This window comes from Salvelinus fontinalis, unplaced genomic scaffold, assembly GCF_029448725.1.
Source record: "Salvelinus fontinalis isolate EN_2023a unplaced genomic scaffold, ASM2944872v1 scaffold_0634, whole genome shotgun sequence".
Taxonomy (NCBI): Eukaryota; Metazoa; Chordata; class Actinopteri; order Salmoniformes; family Salmonidae; genus Salvelinus; species Salvelinus fontinalis.
The window spans coordinates 50986-67262 of NW_026600843.1; the positions used below are offsets into that span (position 1 = coordinate 50986).

At 46.2% G+C, this 16277-nt stretch overlaps 2 protein-coding genes across 5 annotated transcripts; one reads left to right on the forward strand and one right to left on the reverse strand.

The window, feature by feature from the left end:
• Positions 1-766: 766 nt before the first annotated feature.
• On the forward strand, positions 767-10185 carry LOC129846879 (golgin subfamily A member 7B-like). Of its 2 annotated transcripts, XR_008758297.1 has the most exons (7): positions 767-883; positions 2531-2656; positions 2724-2876; positions 4949-5050; positions 5609-5864; positions 7140-7220; positions 9151-10185. XR_008758297.1 is itself a non-coding variant. In XM_055914681.1 (5 exons), the coding sequence occupies exons 1-5, from the start codon at positions 872-874 to the stop codon at positions 5690-5692; spliced, it is 477 nt and encodes a 158-aa protein (XP_055770656.1). In that variant the 5' UTR covers positions 767-871; the 3' UTR covers positions 5693-7110. The 2 variants fall into 2 exon arrangements, 1 of the variants encoding a protein (XP_055770656.1); XM_055914681.1 differs by lacking the exons at positions 7140-7220; positions 9151-10185 and having other exon boundaries at positions 5609-7110.
• On the reverse strand, positions 7442-15671 carry LOC129846877 (cartilage acidic protein 1-like). 3 transcript variants are annotated; one of them, XM_055914673.1, is made up of 14 exons: positions 15460-15671; positions 13971-14167; positions 13720-13856; positions 13417-13573; positions 13188-13322; positions 12876-13012; positions 12582-12718; positions 12370-12452; positions 11867-11967; positions 10772-10940; positions 10179-10324; positions 9170-9209; positions 8220-8369; positions 7442-7802 (listed from the first exon to the last, which is right to left on the reverse strand). In XM_055914673.1, the coding sequence occupies exons 1-14, from the start codon at positions 15669-15671 to the stop codon at positions 7696-7698; spliced, it is 1908 nt and encodes a 635-aa protein (XP_055770648.1). In that variant the 3' UTR covers positions 7442-7695. The 3 variants fall into 3 exon arrangements, with proteins under 3 accessions (XP_055770648.1, XP_055770649.1, XP_055770651.1); XM_055914674.1 differs by lacking the exons at positions 7442-7802; positions 8220-8369 and adding an exon at positions 8693-9030; XM_055914676.1 differs by lacking the exons at positions 7442-7802; positions 8220-8369; positions 9170-9209 and adding an exon at positions 8693-9030.
• Between the last annotated feature and the right edge of the window lie 606 nt (positions 15672-16277).

The window sequence follows — 16277 nt, forward strand, 5'->3', positions numbered from 1 at the left end:
AGAAGACAAGGTGAGCGCTACCATCAGTCCTGTGTCATGCCAACAGTAAAGCATCCTGAGACCATTCATGTGTGGGGTTGCTTCTCAGCCAAGGGAGCCAAGGGAGTGGCCTCACAATTTTGCCTAAGAACACAGCCATGAATAAAGAATGGTACCAACACATCCTCTGAGAGCAACTTCTCCCTACCATCCAGGAACAGTTTGGTGACGAACAATGCCTTTTCCAGCATGATGGAGCACCTTGCCATAAGGCAAAAGTGATAACTAAGTGGCTCGGGGAACCAAACATCGATATTTTGGGTCCAGGGCCAGGAAACTCCCCAGACCTTAATCCCATTGAGAACTTGTGGTCAATCCTCAAGAGGCGGGTGGACAAACAAAAACCCACAAATTCTGATAAACTCCAAGCATTGATTATGCAAGAATGGGCTGCCATCAGTCAGGATGTGGCCCAGAAGTTAATTGACAGCATGCCAGGGCGGATTGCAGAGGTCTTGAAAAAGGGTCAACACTGCAAATATTGACTCTTTGCATCAACTTCATGTAATTGTCAATAAAAGCCTTTTACACTTATGAAAGTAACATCTGATAAAAATATCTAAAGACACTGAAGCAGCAAACTTTGTGGAAATTAATATTTGTGTCATTTTCAAATCTTTTGGCCACGACTGTTGATATATAGACCACGCCCCGCGCCCTACCCCCTCGTGTGAGGTCCTCCCAACCCCCGCCGCTCTCTGCCCCCCCCCCCCCCCCCTCACATCCTCCCCCTCCGTCTCTTCCTCCCGCCCTCCAACCCGTACCCGTGTCCCAGTAAAGCGCTTTGAGCTCCGGGACTCGTCCTAGTAGCCTTACGCCGTCAGATGGAAACATGGCGACAGAGGTGAGAATGAATAGAATAATCTATCCTCTTCGTTAGCCTTATGTCTTTCCCTTTACCTCTATGGGCATATGGTTATATTGTCTTTCATATGAGCAGGTAGCCTTGTGGAGAGGGTTGTAACCTATATTCTGAACCGTTTGAATGGCTTTGTCAGTAACAGCAAGGTTAGCCCTGTGATAGAAAGGTTTGTGTAGCATACAATAATTTCAATCTCTGTTACCCAGCAACGATAGAAATCAGCACAACAGTTGTTTATTTACGTATAAAAAGTTAATTTCGAATATAACATTTGCTCAAACGGGTCAGGGAGGCAGGTTCATTTTGGCAAATAAATCGTCTGCTTTGATTAGAAATGGAAGCCTTGTCAATTTTAGCATTTCTTCGGTCACCCTGACCGACATGGTATGTGAATATCATATAAACCCTATATCATTATATTGCCATATTAAAGGCGTAGGAAGGCTACGTGCCTGAATAGAGGTTCGTTAGAGGAATTCTCTTTGTAGCACAAACAGCGTTTCCAAGGCAGGCTGTGTAGCCTATGCTACAACTTGTGCACGAGAACAGGGATAAACAAGCAATCCTCGTGCCGTTAAGCTGTTTTGGTGAAAGCAGAGCTCTTATTTTTTTGTCTCTAGTGTTCCGCCGTTAATCCGGTATAGGCAGACTGGCCCGTGCCAGTGCTGAAACCTACTAAAGAGATATCAGCACCGTGGACAGCAACCCATTGAGGTCAAGGAGAGAAAATCTCCGCGTTTACACGGATCTTTTCATTTCCGTTATTCGGTCCAACTGCCTTTCATTCAGCGACACATTGAGGAAACAAGCTTGACGAACCATAATAGCCTAAAATAGTTTCCCAAAGCAAGAAACTAGACTGGCCCACACACCTCCCCCACACATAAGTCCACAACTATGGACATCGAGCTTCTTTATGGGGGGGAAACGACCATTTGGTGCCATCGTTGGCCTATTGAGCCTTCTAACCCTGTTCTTACAGAGATTGATTTGTTGTGAGCTGTTCTGTGATGTTGGGCCTTCTTCTCTTGGCTCGTTTCCATGATCCGGCTGCTGTAGCAGTGTGCATGGTCAGGAGAGAGAGAGAGAGGGAGACAAAGAGATACAGAGAGAGGAGGGGAAGGGAGAGAAGAAAGGAGATAGAGAGAGGGGTAGGGAGAGAAGAAAGGAGAGAGAGAGAGGGGAAGGGAGAGAAGAGAGAGGGGAGAGGAGAAAACGAGAGCTACAGAGAGAGAAGACCAGTTAGAGAGAGAGGAGAGATACTGTGTCTGTGTCTGGGCCGTGATCCAACGGACCGCCAGACAGACTTTGATTGAACACCTCTCCTCTATCATCGTATACCTCTAAAGACTACATCAGCCACTGTTTGTATACATTACCTCTTGAACAGAGAGTATGTGTGTGTGAGAGAGAGCGAATGAGCAGTTTAGTTTTATTCTCATGGTGAGTCATACACACTGCTTCCTCAGAACCAGAAGGTTAATCCATATTAGAATTCTATCCACAATCTCTCTCTCTCGCTCCCCCTCTCTTCCTCACACTCCTTTCTCTCTCTCCTCTCTCTCCCCCCAAATATGGGTGGGTGGGTGTGTGTGCGCACGCACTCGCATGTGTGTTTGTGTCCTGTAGTTCCATAACCTCCAAGAGTTGAGGCACAGTGCATCTCTGGCCAACAAGGTGTTCCTGCAGAGAGACTACAGTGAAGGGACCACCTGCCGATTCCAGACCAAGTTCCCTTCTGAGCTGGAGAGCAGGGTGGGTAGTCTAACACACACACACACTAATGGCTGAAAAGACAGCTAACTGAGTGTCTCTCTGTCAGATTGAGCGGCCGTTGTTTGAGGACACAGTGAAGAGGTTGAATATCTACTATGCGGAGGCAGAGAAGATGGGAGGCCAGTCCTACCTGGAGGGATGTCTGGCCTGCGCTACAGCCTACCTCATCTTCCTCTGTATGGAGACGCGCTATGAGAAGGTGAGACCGGGCTAAACCACCACAATATAAACACAGTAGAACTTCAGTAAGAACACAGTAGAACCACACAGTAGAACCACACAGTAGAACCACCACACTAGAACAACCACTTGAACACCACACAATAGAAACAACCACAGTAGAACCACCACAGTAGAACCACATAGTAGAAACATTACGACCACAGTAGAACCACATAGTAGAACCACCACACTAGAACACCACAGTAGAACACCACACTAGAACACCACAGTAGAACACCAGAGTAGAACACCACACAATAGAAACACATTACAACCACAGTAGAACCACATAGTAGAACCTGAGGCCCAAAACACCAGTCTCAACGTCAACAGTGAAGAGGTGACATCTGGCCTTCTAGGCAGATTTGCAAAGAAAAAGCCATATCTCAGATTGGCCAATAAAAAGAAAAGATTAAAATGGGCAAAAGAACTTGTCTTTTCCGGACAAGCTTTTTTCCGGATGCCCCAAACAATCGGACAGGGGATTCATCAGAGAAAATGACTTTACCTCAGTCCTCAGCAGTTCAATCCCTGTACCCTTTGCAGAATATCAGTCTGTCCCTGATGTTTTTCCTGGAGAGAAGTGGCTTCTTTGCTGCCCTTCTTGACACCAGGCCATCCTCCAAAAGTCTTTGCCTCACTGTGCGTGCAGATGCACTCACACCTGCCTGCTGCAATTCCTGTGCAAGCTCTGTACTGGGGGTGCCCCGATCCCGCAGCTGAATCAACTTTAGGAGACGGTCCTGGCGCTTGCTGGACTTTCTTGGGCGCCCTGAAGCCTTCTTCACAACAATTGAACCGCTCTCCTTGAAGTTCTTGATGATCCGATAAATGATTGATTTAGGTGCAATCTTACTGGCAGCAATATCCTTGCCTGTGAAGCCTTTTTTGTGCAAAGCAATGATGACAGCACGTGTTTCCTTGCAGGTAACCATGGTTGACAGAGGAAGAACAATGATTCCAAGCACCACCCTCCTTTTGAAGCTTCCAGTCTGTTATTCGAACTCAATCAGCATGACAGAGTGATCTCCAGCCTTGTCCTCGTCAACACTCACAGCTGTGTTAACGAGATAATCACTGACATGATGTCAACTGGTCCTTTTGTGGCAGGGCTGAAATGCAGTGGAAATGTTTTTGGGGGGGGATTCAGTTCATTTGCATGGCAAAGAGGGACTTTGCAATTAATTACAATTCATCTGATCACTCTTCATAACATTCTGGAGTATATGCAAATTGCCATCATACAAACTGAGGCAGCAGACTTTGTGAAAATTAATATTTGTGCCATTCTCAAAACTTTTGGCCACGACTGTACTGTCCTCTTGCACAGTTGTGCACCGGGGCCTCCCACTCTTTCTATTCTGGTTAGAGCCAGTTTGCGCTGTTCAGTGAAGGGAGTAGTACACAGTGTTGTACGAGATCTTCAGTTTCTTGGCAATTTCTCGCATGGAATAGCCTTCATTTCTCAGAACAAGAATAGACTGACAAGTTTCAGAAGAAAGTCCTTTGTTTCTGCCCATTTTGAGCCTGTAATTGAACCCACAAATGCTGATGCTCCAGATACTCAACTAGTCTAAAGAAGGCCAGTTTTATTGCTTCTTTAATCAGAACCATTTTCAGCTGTGCTAACATAATTGCAAAAGGGTTTTCTAATGATCAATTAGCCTTTTAAAATGATAAACTTGGATTAGCTAACACAACATGCCATTGGAACACAGGAGTGATGGTTACTGATAATGGGCCTCTGTACGCCTCTGTAGATAGATTCCATTAAAAATCAGCCGTTTCCAGCTACAATAGTCATTTACAACATTAACAATGTCTACACTGTATTTCTGATCAATTTGCTGTTATTTTAATGGACAAAAAAAAGAGCTTTTCTTTCAAAAACAAGGACATTTCTAAGTGACCCCAAACTTTTGAACAGTAGTGTATGTTCCTTACTTTCTGTCATACTGTCCCCCTCTTTTGTTATTTCTTTCTCTCCGCCTCTTTCTGTTCTCTCTCGCTCTCCCCCTTTCCTCCCCCCTCTTTCTCAATCTCCCCTAGGTGTTGAAGAAGATAGGCAGATACATCCAGGAGCAGAATGAGAAGATCTACGCCCCCCGAGGTCTACTCATCACTGACCCCATCGAGAGGGGCATGAGGGTCGTATCCTTACAGCTACTACTGCTGCTCTGTGTGTGTGAGAGAGAGACAGATGAAGAAAAACAAAGACAGATGAAGAAAAAGGTAGAGAGATGAAGAAAAACAATATAGACAGAGAGAGAGTCAACAGTACACATGTATGGAGATTTAAAGAGGGAGAAAGAGATGGAGCGAGAGAGATGAAGAGTCAACAGTACACATGTATGGAGATTTAAAGAGAGGGAGAAAGCGAGAGATGAAGAGTCAACAGTACACATGTATGGAGATTTAAAGAGAGGGAGAAAGAGGTGGAGCGAGAGAGATGAAGAGTCAACACGTGGGCTCCCAAGAATAAGGATCTTGTACAGTGTGTGTGTATTGGATAGACCCAGACCCTCCTTATAGACCCAGCCCTTCCCTATAGACCCAGACCCTCCTTTCTCGACCCAGACCCTCCTTATAGACCTTTCCTTATAGACCCAGACCCTCCCTATAGACCCAGCCCCTTACTATAGACCCAGCCCCTCCCTATAGACCCTCCCTATCGGGGTGTGTTCCTTCCTTTAACCCCATCTTGTCCAGATAGAGATCTCGATCTATGAGGACCGAGGCTCCAGTGGCTCCTGCTCAGGTTCCAGCTCTACGTCCGGCAGCAGTGCTCGGTGACCGGGTACTTGTCACCTCCTCACCCCCCCCCCCCCCACCGGTCCCTGGAACGCTACACACAACCGCGGTGTTTGGTGACTGGGTCCACGGCACCTCTACCCCCCTGATCTCTGGAGCTCTACAACCCTGGTCCCTTAGAGAACCACCCCGACAGCAGTGCTTTTTGGACTGGGTATGCCTCACCTACCGCAACCACAACGGCCCTGACCGTAACAAACTTGAGCTAACCGACCGAACACTCGATCGCAACTGAACCACATGGACCGGAGCAGATCAAGCCGAATCTATCAACGTTGGGAATACTGATGATTTATAATTGCATTTTGGTTACGTCCCAAATGGCAGCTTTATCGGGCCCTGGTAAAATTTAATAAAAAGACACTATATTGGGAATAGGGAGCCATTTGGGACTCCTATAGTGCACTAGTTTGGGGCTTTGGTTAAAAGTAGTGCACTGTATGGAGGATAGTAGTGTACAAGATAGGGAATAGGCTGTCAGTTGACATGGAACCGTGATGGACTACTACACACCTACCTGCCTGCCTGTATTCATTCGTGCACATCGTAGTGAAACGTTTTAACCAGGGAAAACAGTTCTTATTGGGCAAGTTTCAGGTAGTCCCTCTACTGATCCAGTTTGTTTTCTGCCGTTTGGTGTCTTGTGAATAGGCCCACGACCCAGACATGTACTGTAGGAGATCTAGGGTACGGCCCAAATGGCACCCTATTCCCTATATAGTGCACTGATTCTGACCTGGGCCCTAGTAGTGCACTATATAGGGAATAGGGAGCCATGTAGCACTACACAGCTCAGCGGAGATGTGAACCACATGGATGGGCTGAAAGTAGCAAACAGATGAATGTAGCTCGTTCCATCCAGAGACATATATTCTAGCCTCTATAAATGGCTCTGGTACCATCCACTGGTCAGTGTCATAATGCAGCTTGGTATCAAACACTCCACAACCCAGCTAACCTCTTGTCTTGAAGCACCAGCTCTCCTAGATCATGATTATGCAAATACACAGCTACCTGTCTAGACGATGTAGCATCCTGTAACAGTGTTCTTCAGTCCTGGTGTTTTAGTGCTGGTCTGGAACAAAAGCCTGCACCAGGACTCTGTAAAATAAAGTAATGAACAATTCTTCCTGCACGTGCACAAACACTTCCTTCCTTTTTTGCTACACAAACCCTCCTCCAAAGAACCATAAACTGCCACAAACCCTCCTCCAAAGAACCATAAACTGCCACAATGTAATTATTTCCTGATGTGAAGTGTCTGCCTTTTTATTTTAAATCTGGGACATGTTTATGCAAAAGTAGAGAACTGGAACCTTCATAATGCTTGTTGTTGTTTGATACTCATGATCAGAAGAACTTTAATAAATAACTGCTGCTCTTCCATCGCTCCATTTTAACATGAATGTCATTCTTTTTCACTGTCAAGGAAAATACCCACTGGGCACCACTGGTTTTGAAATCCATGTCATCTCAGTGGAATAGACGTTGAATTGACTTCTCTAGTCTCGTAAGTATCTTCTCTCTCCCCAGAACCTAATCAAGCATCTGATGCAATTATGTGAGATTTTAGATTTGGGTTTCTAAGATTACATTCAGTATCACACAGTTCTCAAACTGTTACAGACAACATGCCTAAACGTCCCATTCACTTTCTGATTCTCCAGACCATCACAGATAATGATTGCCAAACGTCTTATTATTTGGTCCAACTGAGCATGCCGACCCACCCCCCCCCCCCCCCCAAAAGGGAAGTGCATAGTTGTCCAGTGTGGAGGTGTCAAGGGTCACTCCTTCTAGCAGCATACATGTCAAAGTTCATCCGGTAGGACCTTGACACTCCTGGAGCATCATTGGAGTCCATGGGAGGGCTGTGGTCAAAAGTAGTGCACTATATAGGGATTGACCAGGCTACAATTTGGGACTCAGTCAAGCAATCCCCATGGAGGCATGTGACTGAGAGGCCCTTAGCCTCATATCTCCATTCAGACCATGGAGAAGGCCAGTAGAAGTACGAGGGAGAGGCCAGAGAGGAGGGGCCCTGGCCCGGGGGATGAGGAAGAGCGGACCCCCTGGAAGAACGGAGCTACAGCTGCAGAGAGATGGAGAAAGAGGAGGGGAGGAGAAAGAAAGCAGGTCAGACTGCGTACTTCGGGTTAGTCTGAGGGTAGTAATGAGTGGGTAGTGTCTAGGGTTAGTCTGAGGGTAGTAATGAGTGGGTAGTGTCTAGGGTTAGTCTGAGGGTAGTAATGAGTGGGTAGTGTCTAGTGTTAGTCTGAGGGTAGTAACGAGTGGGTAGTGTCTAGGGTTAGTCTGAGGGTAGTAACGAGTGGGTAGTGTCTAGGGTTAGTCTGAGGGTAGTAACGAGTGGGTACTGTCTAGGGTTAGTCTGAGGGTAGTAATGAGTGGGTAGTGTTTGCAGGTAAAAGGACAGGGAACGAGGGAGAGAAGTAGGAGAGCACCAGGCATATCATCAGTCCCCTCCATCCCTCCTGCCATCTCTACTCACCCACACATGCCTTCCCGTCCTTAGTGGGCTTGTGGCCCCTGGCACATGTCTTCCTGGGGCCACAGTTATAGTGGCCGTAGGTGTTGATGCAGACTGGACGGCTCTTAGGGCACACTGGGGGCCCACTCTGTTGCTTACACTCATTGTTGTCTGGGGGGAGGGTTAAGGAGGGGGGTGTTAAGGATTTCATCCCCAACAAACATTTGGTTGATAAAATATTTTCATCAACTAAATATTTTCTTGAAAGAGAGTCTGATTCACTATTTGCTGTCTGGCACGGGGCAGGGGAAGGCCAGGGTGGTTGGTGAGGGAGAAGGGGGGAGGGGGGGGGGGTAGTGAGACAAGGGGAGGGTGAATAGAGGGGTTGGGGGCAGTGTGAGGGAGAAGGGTCAGATGGAGGGATGGAAAAGGTATGGGAATAATTGATTACGGATAAGATCTTGTGCTTTGAAAAGATTGTTGTATTCCATCAATGTTGTTTTATTGATTTATTAGGGATGGTTAATTATTCTAAAACAAATAAAATAACAAAAGGGAACAGTTTGACAAAGAAAAGTAGAACAATAAAAAGGTAACAACAAATAAAATAGCAAAAGGGAACAGTTTGACAATGAAAAGTAGAACAATAAAAAGGTAACACTCACAGAGAAGATGACACTTATGAAAGATGGAAGCAAAACAGAGATAATCTACTGGTTCAAATGACTAACAATATGGAGTGTCATTGGTCTTCGACGGTATACATTATCTTGATGACAAGGCATATTTTTTTATGTTGCTTCAAGGTATCTCATTCACTGCCCTCATATACCTGCAGAGATAGAGAGGGCCAGAGAGGAGAGAGAATGAGAGAGAGAGCGGAACTTAATGTATTAATCTGTATGTTTTACTATATTGTAAATGTTGTTATATTCCATCTATTCTCTGCCAGACAAGACAGATCTACATACCTGCACAGCGGCCATTCTTGACAGAGAATCCTTCCCCACACTGAAAAAGACCAGAATGTCAGTTCAAAGACATTTCCAGCTCCACCATTTTGAATGCTAACAGAATGACTGAATCATCAACTACACTTGTATTTCATCTGATGCTCTTGGGAGAAAGTCCAACATGCTGAGTACACCGGGCGTCTGCGTGTTGATTTTGTCCACCCACACCAGACGCGATCAGAACACGCAGGTTGAAATATCAAAACGAACTCTGAACCAACTATATTCATTTGGAGTCAGGTTGAAAAGCATTAAACATTTATGGCAATTTAGCTAGCTTGTTGTTGCTAGCTAATTTGCCCTATTCAGCTAGCTTGCCGTTGCTAGCTAATTTGCCCTATTTAGCTAGCTTGCTGTTGCTAGCTAATTTGCCCTATTTAGCTAGCTTGCTGTTGCTAGCTAATTTGTCCTGGGATATAAACATTGGGTTGTTATTTTACCTGAAATGCACAAGGTCCTCTACTCCGACAATTAATCCACAGATAAAAGGCTAAATCGAGTTTGTTTCTAGTAATCTCGCCTCATCAGGCTTCTTCTTTGGACTTTATATGGTGTTTGGCAAACAACTTTAAGATGCATTACCACCAACTGGACTGTGGAACTCAGTTCATCTTTCAATCACCCACGTGGGTATATGCTCCTAAAAACCAATGAGGAGATGGGAGAGGCAGGACTTGCAGCGCGACAAACAGAATCAAGGTCTATTTTAGCGCCTGGCTACGCAGACACTCATTGACGCGCGTGAGCAGTGTGGATGCAGTGATTGAATAACATGTATGTGTCCATTTATTTTGGAACGTGAGCGGTGCGGTCAGCATGTAACAGTTAGAAATCTCCACACAATGTAATTAAACAGAAACACTACTGTGGTCATAGGGTAAGAATGTAGCAGCTGGTGATGGATTGGCTGAAACTTTTACCCAAGGGTCATAGTTCATATGTCATGGTGTAAGTCCGCGGTGCGTACCTGGGTATCAGGGGTCAGCACAGACTCCTCCCCCTCTTTAGGGTAGCCAATCTCCATCACAGAGTTCATGTCACCAGGCTGCAGTGGGCGGGCCACGGAACGGCCATCCGGCCAATAGACCTCCACCACAGTGACCTCGTCCTTGCCTGTGAGCCAATGTGAAGAAAGTAAGATAAATACACAAGCTATCCAGAACTACTAGCTAATGTCTACAAGATATCTACTGCACAGGAGGTTGGTGGCACCTTAAATTGGGGAGAACGGGCGTGTGGTAATGACTGGAGCGGAATAGTATCAAATACATCAAATTATTTCAAGGTGTTACATGCCATTCCATGTGCTCCGTTCCAGACATTATTATGAGCCGTCCTCCCCTCAGCAGCCTCCACTGCGCCCTATGCACTTGTGGAGATCTGAGAGGATTTGATTGGTAGAAGCAGTATGGCGAAACTTTCACCTCCTAGCCAGAGGGAAAATTGGAGCAATTATCATATTGACTGCCCCTATTAAATCCTCTCAGATCTCTACAAGTGCATAGGGTCTAGGGGTCCATTTGGGATTAGGCCGTAAATGGGAAGTAAACAGGAAGTTACCCAGTCCAAAGTGGGCGACAGGCTCCATCTCACAGAGGTACCCCGAGCCGCTGTCGATGATGCGCATGAGAGCCCCGCTCTGATTGGTGTAGGCCGTGACCCGGGCCCCGCGGGCGAAGGAGCCGAACCGCGTGCGAGGGATTACACGCAGCCAGTGATTGGACGAGCCCTGTCAGGGTCAAAGGTCAGGGTAAAGGAGGGTAAAGCTGATGGGTCAGGAATATGTTGGGTGATATCATGGGCCCTGTTCATCCTCTCCTCCTTACTGACATATAAATATGATAAGAAACAAGGAGACACATTGATTTGTAATCATTGTCTTGCATCAAAATATCTAAATGAAATATCATGTGCTTGCAGTAACTCTCCACCAGGGGGCAGTAATGAGGTCGTGACCATAGAGAGAAAAAGGGATCTGGATGGATAGAACCCGTTGTAGCAGGATCAGTACTCCAGCACTGCTGTTCAATCACCAATATTAGCGTAGAGGTTGTTGTTGTTTTTTAACCCAAAATAAGAAAATTGACTACTTTAAAATGGAGAAAGCCCATGCTGTCACAGGAGCCATTATGGCTACACAGTATGGCTAGACAGTACACTGTCCTTCTCTCAGCACATATCAAAACTGCAGGCTAAAGTTAAATCTAGACTTGGTTTCCTCTATCATAGTCGCTCCTCTTTCACCCCAGCTGCCAAACTAACCCTGATTCAGATGATCATCCTACCCATGCTAGATTATAGGTCAGCAGGTAAGGGTGCTCTCGAGCGGCTAGATGTTTTTTACCATTCGGCCATCAGATTTGCCACCAACGCACCTTATAGGACACATCACTGCACTCTATACTCCTCATCTCTGTATACCCGTCGCACGACCCATTGGTTGATGCTTATTTATAAAACCCTCTTATTTTTTTAAATCCCAGCCCCCGTCCCCGCAGGAGGTCTTTTGGCTTTTGGTAGGCCGTCATTGTAAATAAGAATTTGTTCTTAACCGACTTGCCCTAGTTAAATAAAGGTTAAATTAAAAATAAATAAAAACATTATGGCAAAGACGCAAAGATATGCCGTCTATCTACCTCTATGTTAGTGACTGACCTGAGTGACCTTGAAGACAGAGATGGGCTGAGAGGCACTCTCCCCATGAGCCACCAGCAGGTCCAACTGACCGTCCCCGTCAAAGTCTGTTACCGTGGCACCTGTCAATCACAGAGTGAACACATCAAACGGCCAATCAAAAACAGGGCCTGTTTAGCCCTAGTAAACCAGGGGAACCACCTGAACCAGGTGTGTTGTAATTTATGTTTTTAACTAATACTTAGCAAAAACAGAAAACATTAGTTTAAGAATACTTTATTAATCTTGTATAAAAGGGGGGTCAAACTCCATTTCTTGAGTGCAGAGTGTCTGCAGATTTTCACTCCTAGTTTTCTTGATTAAAGGAAGGTCATTGACGAGTTAGGATCTCCTCTCACCTGGTTGTCAAGGTCTTAATTAGACACAGAAACAACAAAACCAGCTGATACACGGTCCTCCGGGAATTGAGTTTGACTCCCCTGTTGTATAGGGACCAAAAGAATGAGTCTGCATGGTGTGGTTACCTGTACCCCGGCCCTGTGGCTCTGCTGCCTCCCCCACGTTTAGCTCCTCTATCTGGGGGTCAGCACCAGCCCTCCTGGCCACCCTGGAGGAGCAGGCAGACAACACACATCAGAAACTCTTTCTATCTCTCACACACACACACACACACACACACACACACACACACACACACACAGTTCAAGTCAAAGTTGGTGTCAGGGGTCAGAGGTACCTAAAGAGCCTGTTGGGGGCGTGTCCTCTGTAGGCGATGTTGTTGAAGAAGATGTCCAGCTCCTGGTCATTGTCAAAGTCAGCAGCAATGACCGTCCGCACGGGAGAGGGAGAGGAGAACGGCCCACTGGCTATGTCCTGAGGAGGGAGCGAACAGAGAGGTTTAATGTCTTTGTTTCCATCCTTCCCCAGTCGCCCTCCCATTCCATCCACTTCCCTTCGATCTGTTTCACTAACCTCCCTCTTCCATCCTGCTTCAACCCCCACTCCAACCTCCCTCCATCCCCTCTCTCACCCTGAATCTCTGGTTGTTGTCCTGTAGGTACAGTCTGTGCTGGCCATTCCAGTTTCCGTAGACGATGTCAGTCTTCCCATCAGCGTTAAAGTCTGCCAGCGCCACGCCTCGGCCGTGCTGGTAGCGGTCCTCCACACCTACAGGGGGAGCCACATCACTGTCATCACAACTACTATGCAGAGATCATGGCTATGGTCCAATTATCTCTCCTTCCTCCCACACACCCCACCCTAGACACACACCCCACCCTAGACACACACCCCACCCTAGACACACACCCCACCCTAGACACACACCCCACCCTAGACACACCTGCCTGTTGAGCAATGTCAGTGAAGGTTCCGTCTCCATTGTTCCGGAACAGGAAGTTAGGTCCGTTCTCGTTGTCACAGAACACGTCAGAGCTGCTCTGGCTCACGATTGGTCCAACCACTACACCACGCCCACCTGGTGGGAGGAGACAGATACATAATATAGTAGGTATTAGTTTGAGATGGGTAAGCGCACACACACATTTCTTCCATTCACTCTTGTCCAGTACCTGTGTACTTGTTGACACCGGCCTGTGCTGCAACGTCAGACAGGGCGATGATGCCCTTGGCCAGGTCACTGGCTGCCTCGTCCATCTCTATCAGGGCATGGGGACCAACATTTCCACTGGCATAGTTAGCTACATACACAGCATAACGCCCTGTACCCTACAGTAGAGAGAAAGAGGGGGGTTAGAGAGGGCGGGGGGTACAGACATATAGACAACAGACAGACACGCACACAGATGGACAGAGAAAATAGTGAGAGGATGGATTGATGGATAATCAGATGGATAGACTGATGGTTTACATACTTTTCTGTCCACACATGCCACGGAGCGTCCTGCCATCCGATTGGCTACTCCTCGGCGCACGTTGATGTCATCACCCAGCAGGTCCTCGAAGCGTCCGTTACGGAACTTAAAGAGCTTGTCAGAGTATGTGGCCCGACCTTCCAAAAGAAGATTACTACTGACTACCAGAGTAACTGTTGTTGTTGTTGTTTAAGCATTGTTGTTAGTGTTGATGGTGTTTGTGTTTACCTGCTGTTATTATTGTTATTTACCAGAGTAAGCGTTGTTTGTATTGAGGAAGTAGATCTCCTCCCGCCCGTCCCCGTCGACGTCGCAGGCAGTCACCCCGATGGCGTTCCCCAGGGGGTCTCTCAGGGCGTAGAATGGAGAGCTGCGGTCATCCACCGCTATGTTCACCAGCCTCTGCTGACCACGGTCATACTTCAGGACCAGGTTAGGACCGTTGTACCTGAGAATGGTAGTGGAGAACATTAGTAGGTGTAGTGGAGAACATTAGTAGGTGCAGTGGAGAACATTAGTAGGTGTAGTTAGAACATTAGTAGGTGTAGTGGAGAACATTAGTAGGTGTAGTTAGAACATTAGTAGGTGCAGTGGAGAACATTAGTAGGTGTAGTGGAGAACATTAGTAGGTGTAGTGGAGAACATTAGTAGGTGTAGTTAGAACATTAGTAGGTGTAGTTAGAACATTAGTAGGTGTAGTTAGAACATTAGTAGGTGTAGTTAGAACATTAGTAGGTGTAGTTAGAACATTAGTAGGTGCAGTGGAGAACATTAGTAGGTGTAGTGGAGAACATTAGTAGGTGTAGTGGAGAACATTAGTAGGTGTAGTTAGAACATTAGTAGGTGTAGTTAGAACATTAGTAGGTGTAGTGGAGAACATTAGTAGGTGTAGTTAGAACATTAGTAGGTGTAGTTAGAACATTAGTAGGTGTAGTTAGAACATTAGTAGGTGCAGTGGAGAACATTAGTAGGTGTAGTTAGAACATTAGTAGGTGTAGTGGAGAACATTAGTAGGCGCAGTGGAGAACACTAATAGGCGCAGTGGAGAACACTAATAGGTGTAGTGGAGAACACTAGTAGGCGCAGTGGAGAACATCAGTAGGCGCAGTGGAGAACATTAGTAGGTGTAGCTAGAACATTAGTAGGCGTTGTGGAGAACATTAGTAGGTGTAGTTAGAACATTAGTAGGTGTAGTTAGAACATTAGTAGGTGTAGTTAGAACATTAGTAGGTGTAGTGGAGAACATTAGTAGGTGTAGTTAGAACATTAGTAGGTGCAGTGGAGAACATTAGTAGGTGTAGTTAGAACATTAGTAGGTGTAGTGGAGAACATTAGTAGGTGTAGTGGAGAACATTAGTAGGCGTTGTAGAGAACATTAGTAGGCGCAGTGGAGAACGCTAATAGGCGCAGTGGAGAACACTAATAGGTGTAGTGGAGAACACTAGTAGGCGCAGTGGAGAACATCAGTAGGCGCAGTGGAGAACATTAGTAGGTGTAGCTAGAACATTAGTAGGCGTTGTGGAGAACATTAGTAGGCGCAGTGGAGAATGACCAGGTTAGGGACGTTGTACCCAAGAATGGGTGTAGGTTGAGAATATTGGGTAATTTATGCATAGCCTGTAAAGTCCTATGGTCCAGTAAACTGTACTCAATGATGGCATTTGAATGCCCTCTCCAACTCTGTGGATCTCTCTTTATCTAACCCCCCCTCCCCTCCCCTCCCCTCCCCTCCCCTCTCACCCCGCCACCACCACCTCCAGGTCTCCGTCTCCGTCCACATCAGTAACGGCCATCCCATAGTTCAGCTGGGTGGGGTTGTGCTGGTTGTCAGGAGGTAGGACTGTCTCAGTCACCGACCGAAACATGGGCTCGGAACTCTGGGCCAAACCACGCCCACACAGCACCAGGAGGGGGAGGAGCAGGGGAAGACCCGCCCACCAACGCAGCAACATCACAACAATCTGAATAGAGATGGAATTGATCCAAATTCCCCAACTCTGCAACAGACACCAAACAGGCTTTTAGTTAAATATTCAAAAAGTGACAGGGTGTTTATATGTAACCTTAGACCACTATGTTAATACATGGTTTTAAACACCATATTTTGATATCAACATTAGAATCATGGGGCATGCATAGCATAGTATAGGCTACTGCAGAATATAGGTTGGTGAGAGCAGGTATAGCAGGCAGCACACTGAACAATAACAACGAGTCTACAGTGCATCATTTATATCATTACATCATAGACTCAACAGCCTCAAACTGCTAAATTCCTATTTACCCCTGTCCAAAAGAGCCTAATATGACAATTACCTATAGAAAATGGTGTGTACCAGTGTACAAAAGGGAAGACTTACCATAAATATGCAATGGACTATCATAGAGAAAAAACATACCTGCAGTGAATATCTCTTGCATAAGATTACGTCATGAGTTTTGCATGCACCTGCAACATTTTTAATTATACTACTATTATTATGTCGTTAGTTATGCAATACTGTAATCACAACTGTAATCCTGAGATTAACACTTATTTCAGAACATGGACCTACTGT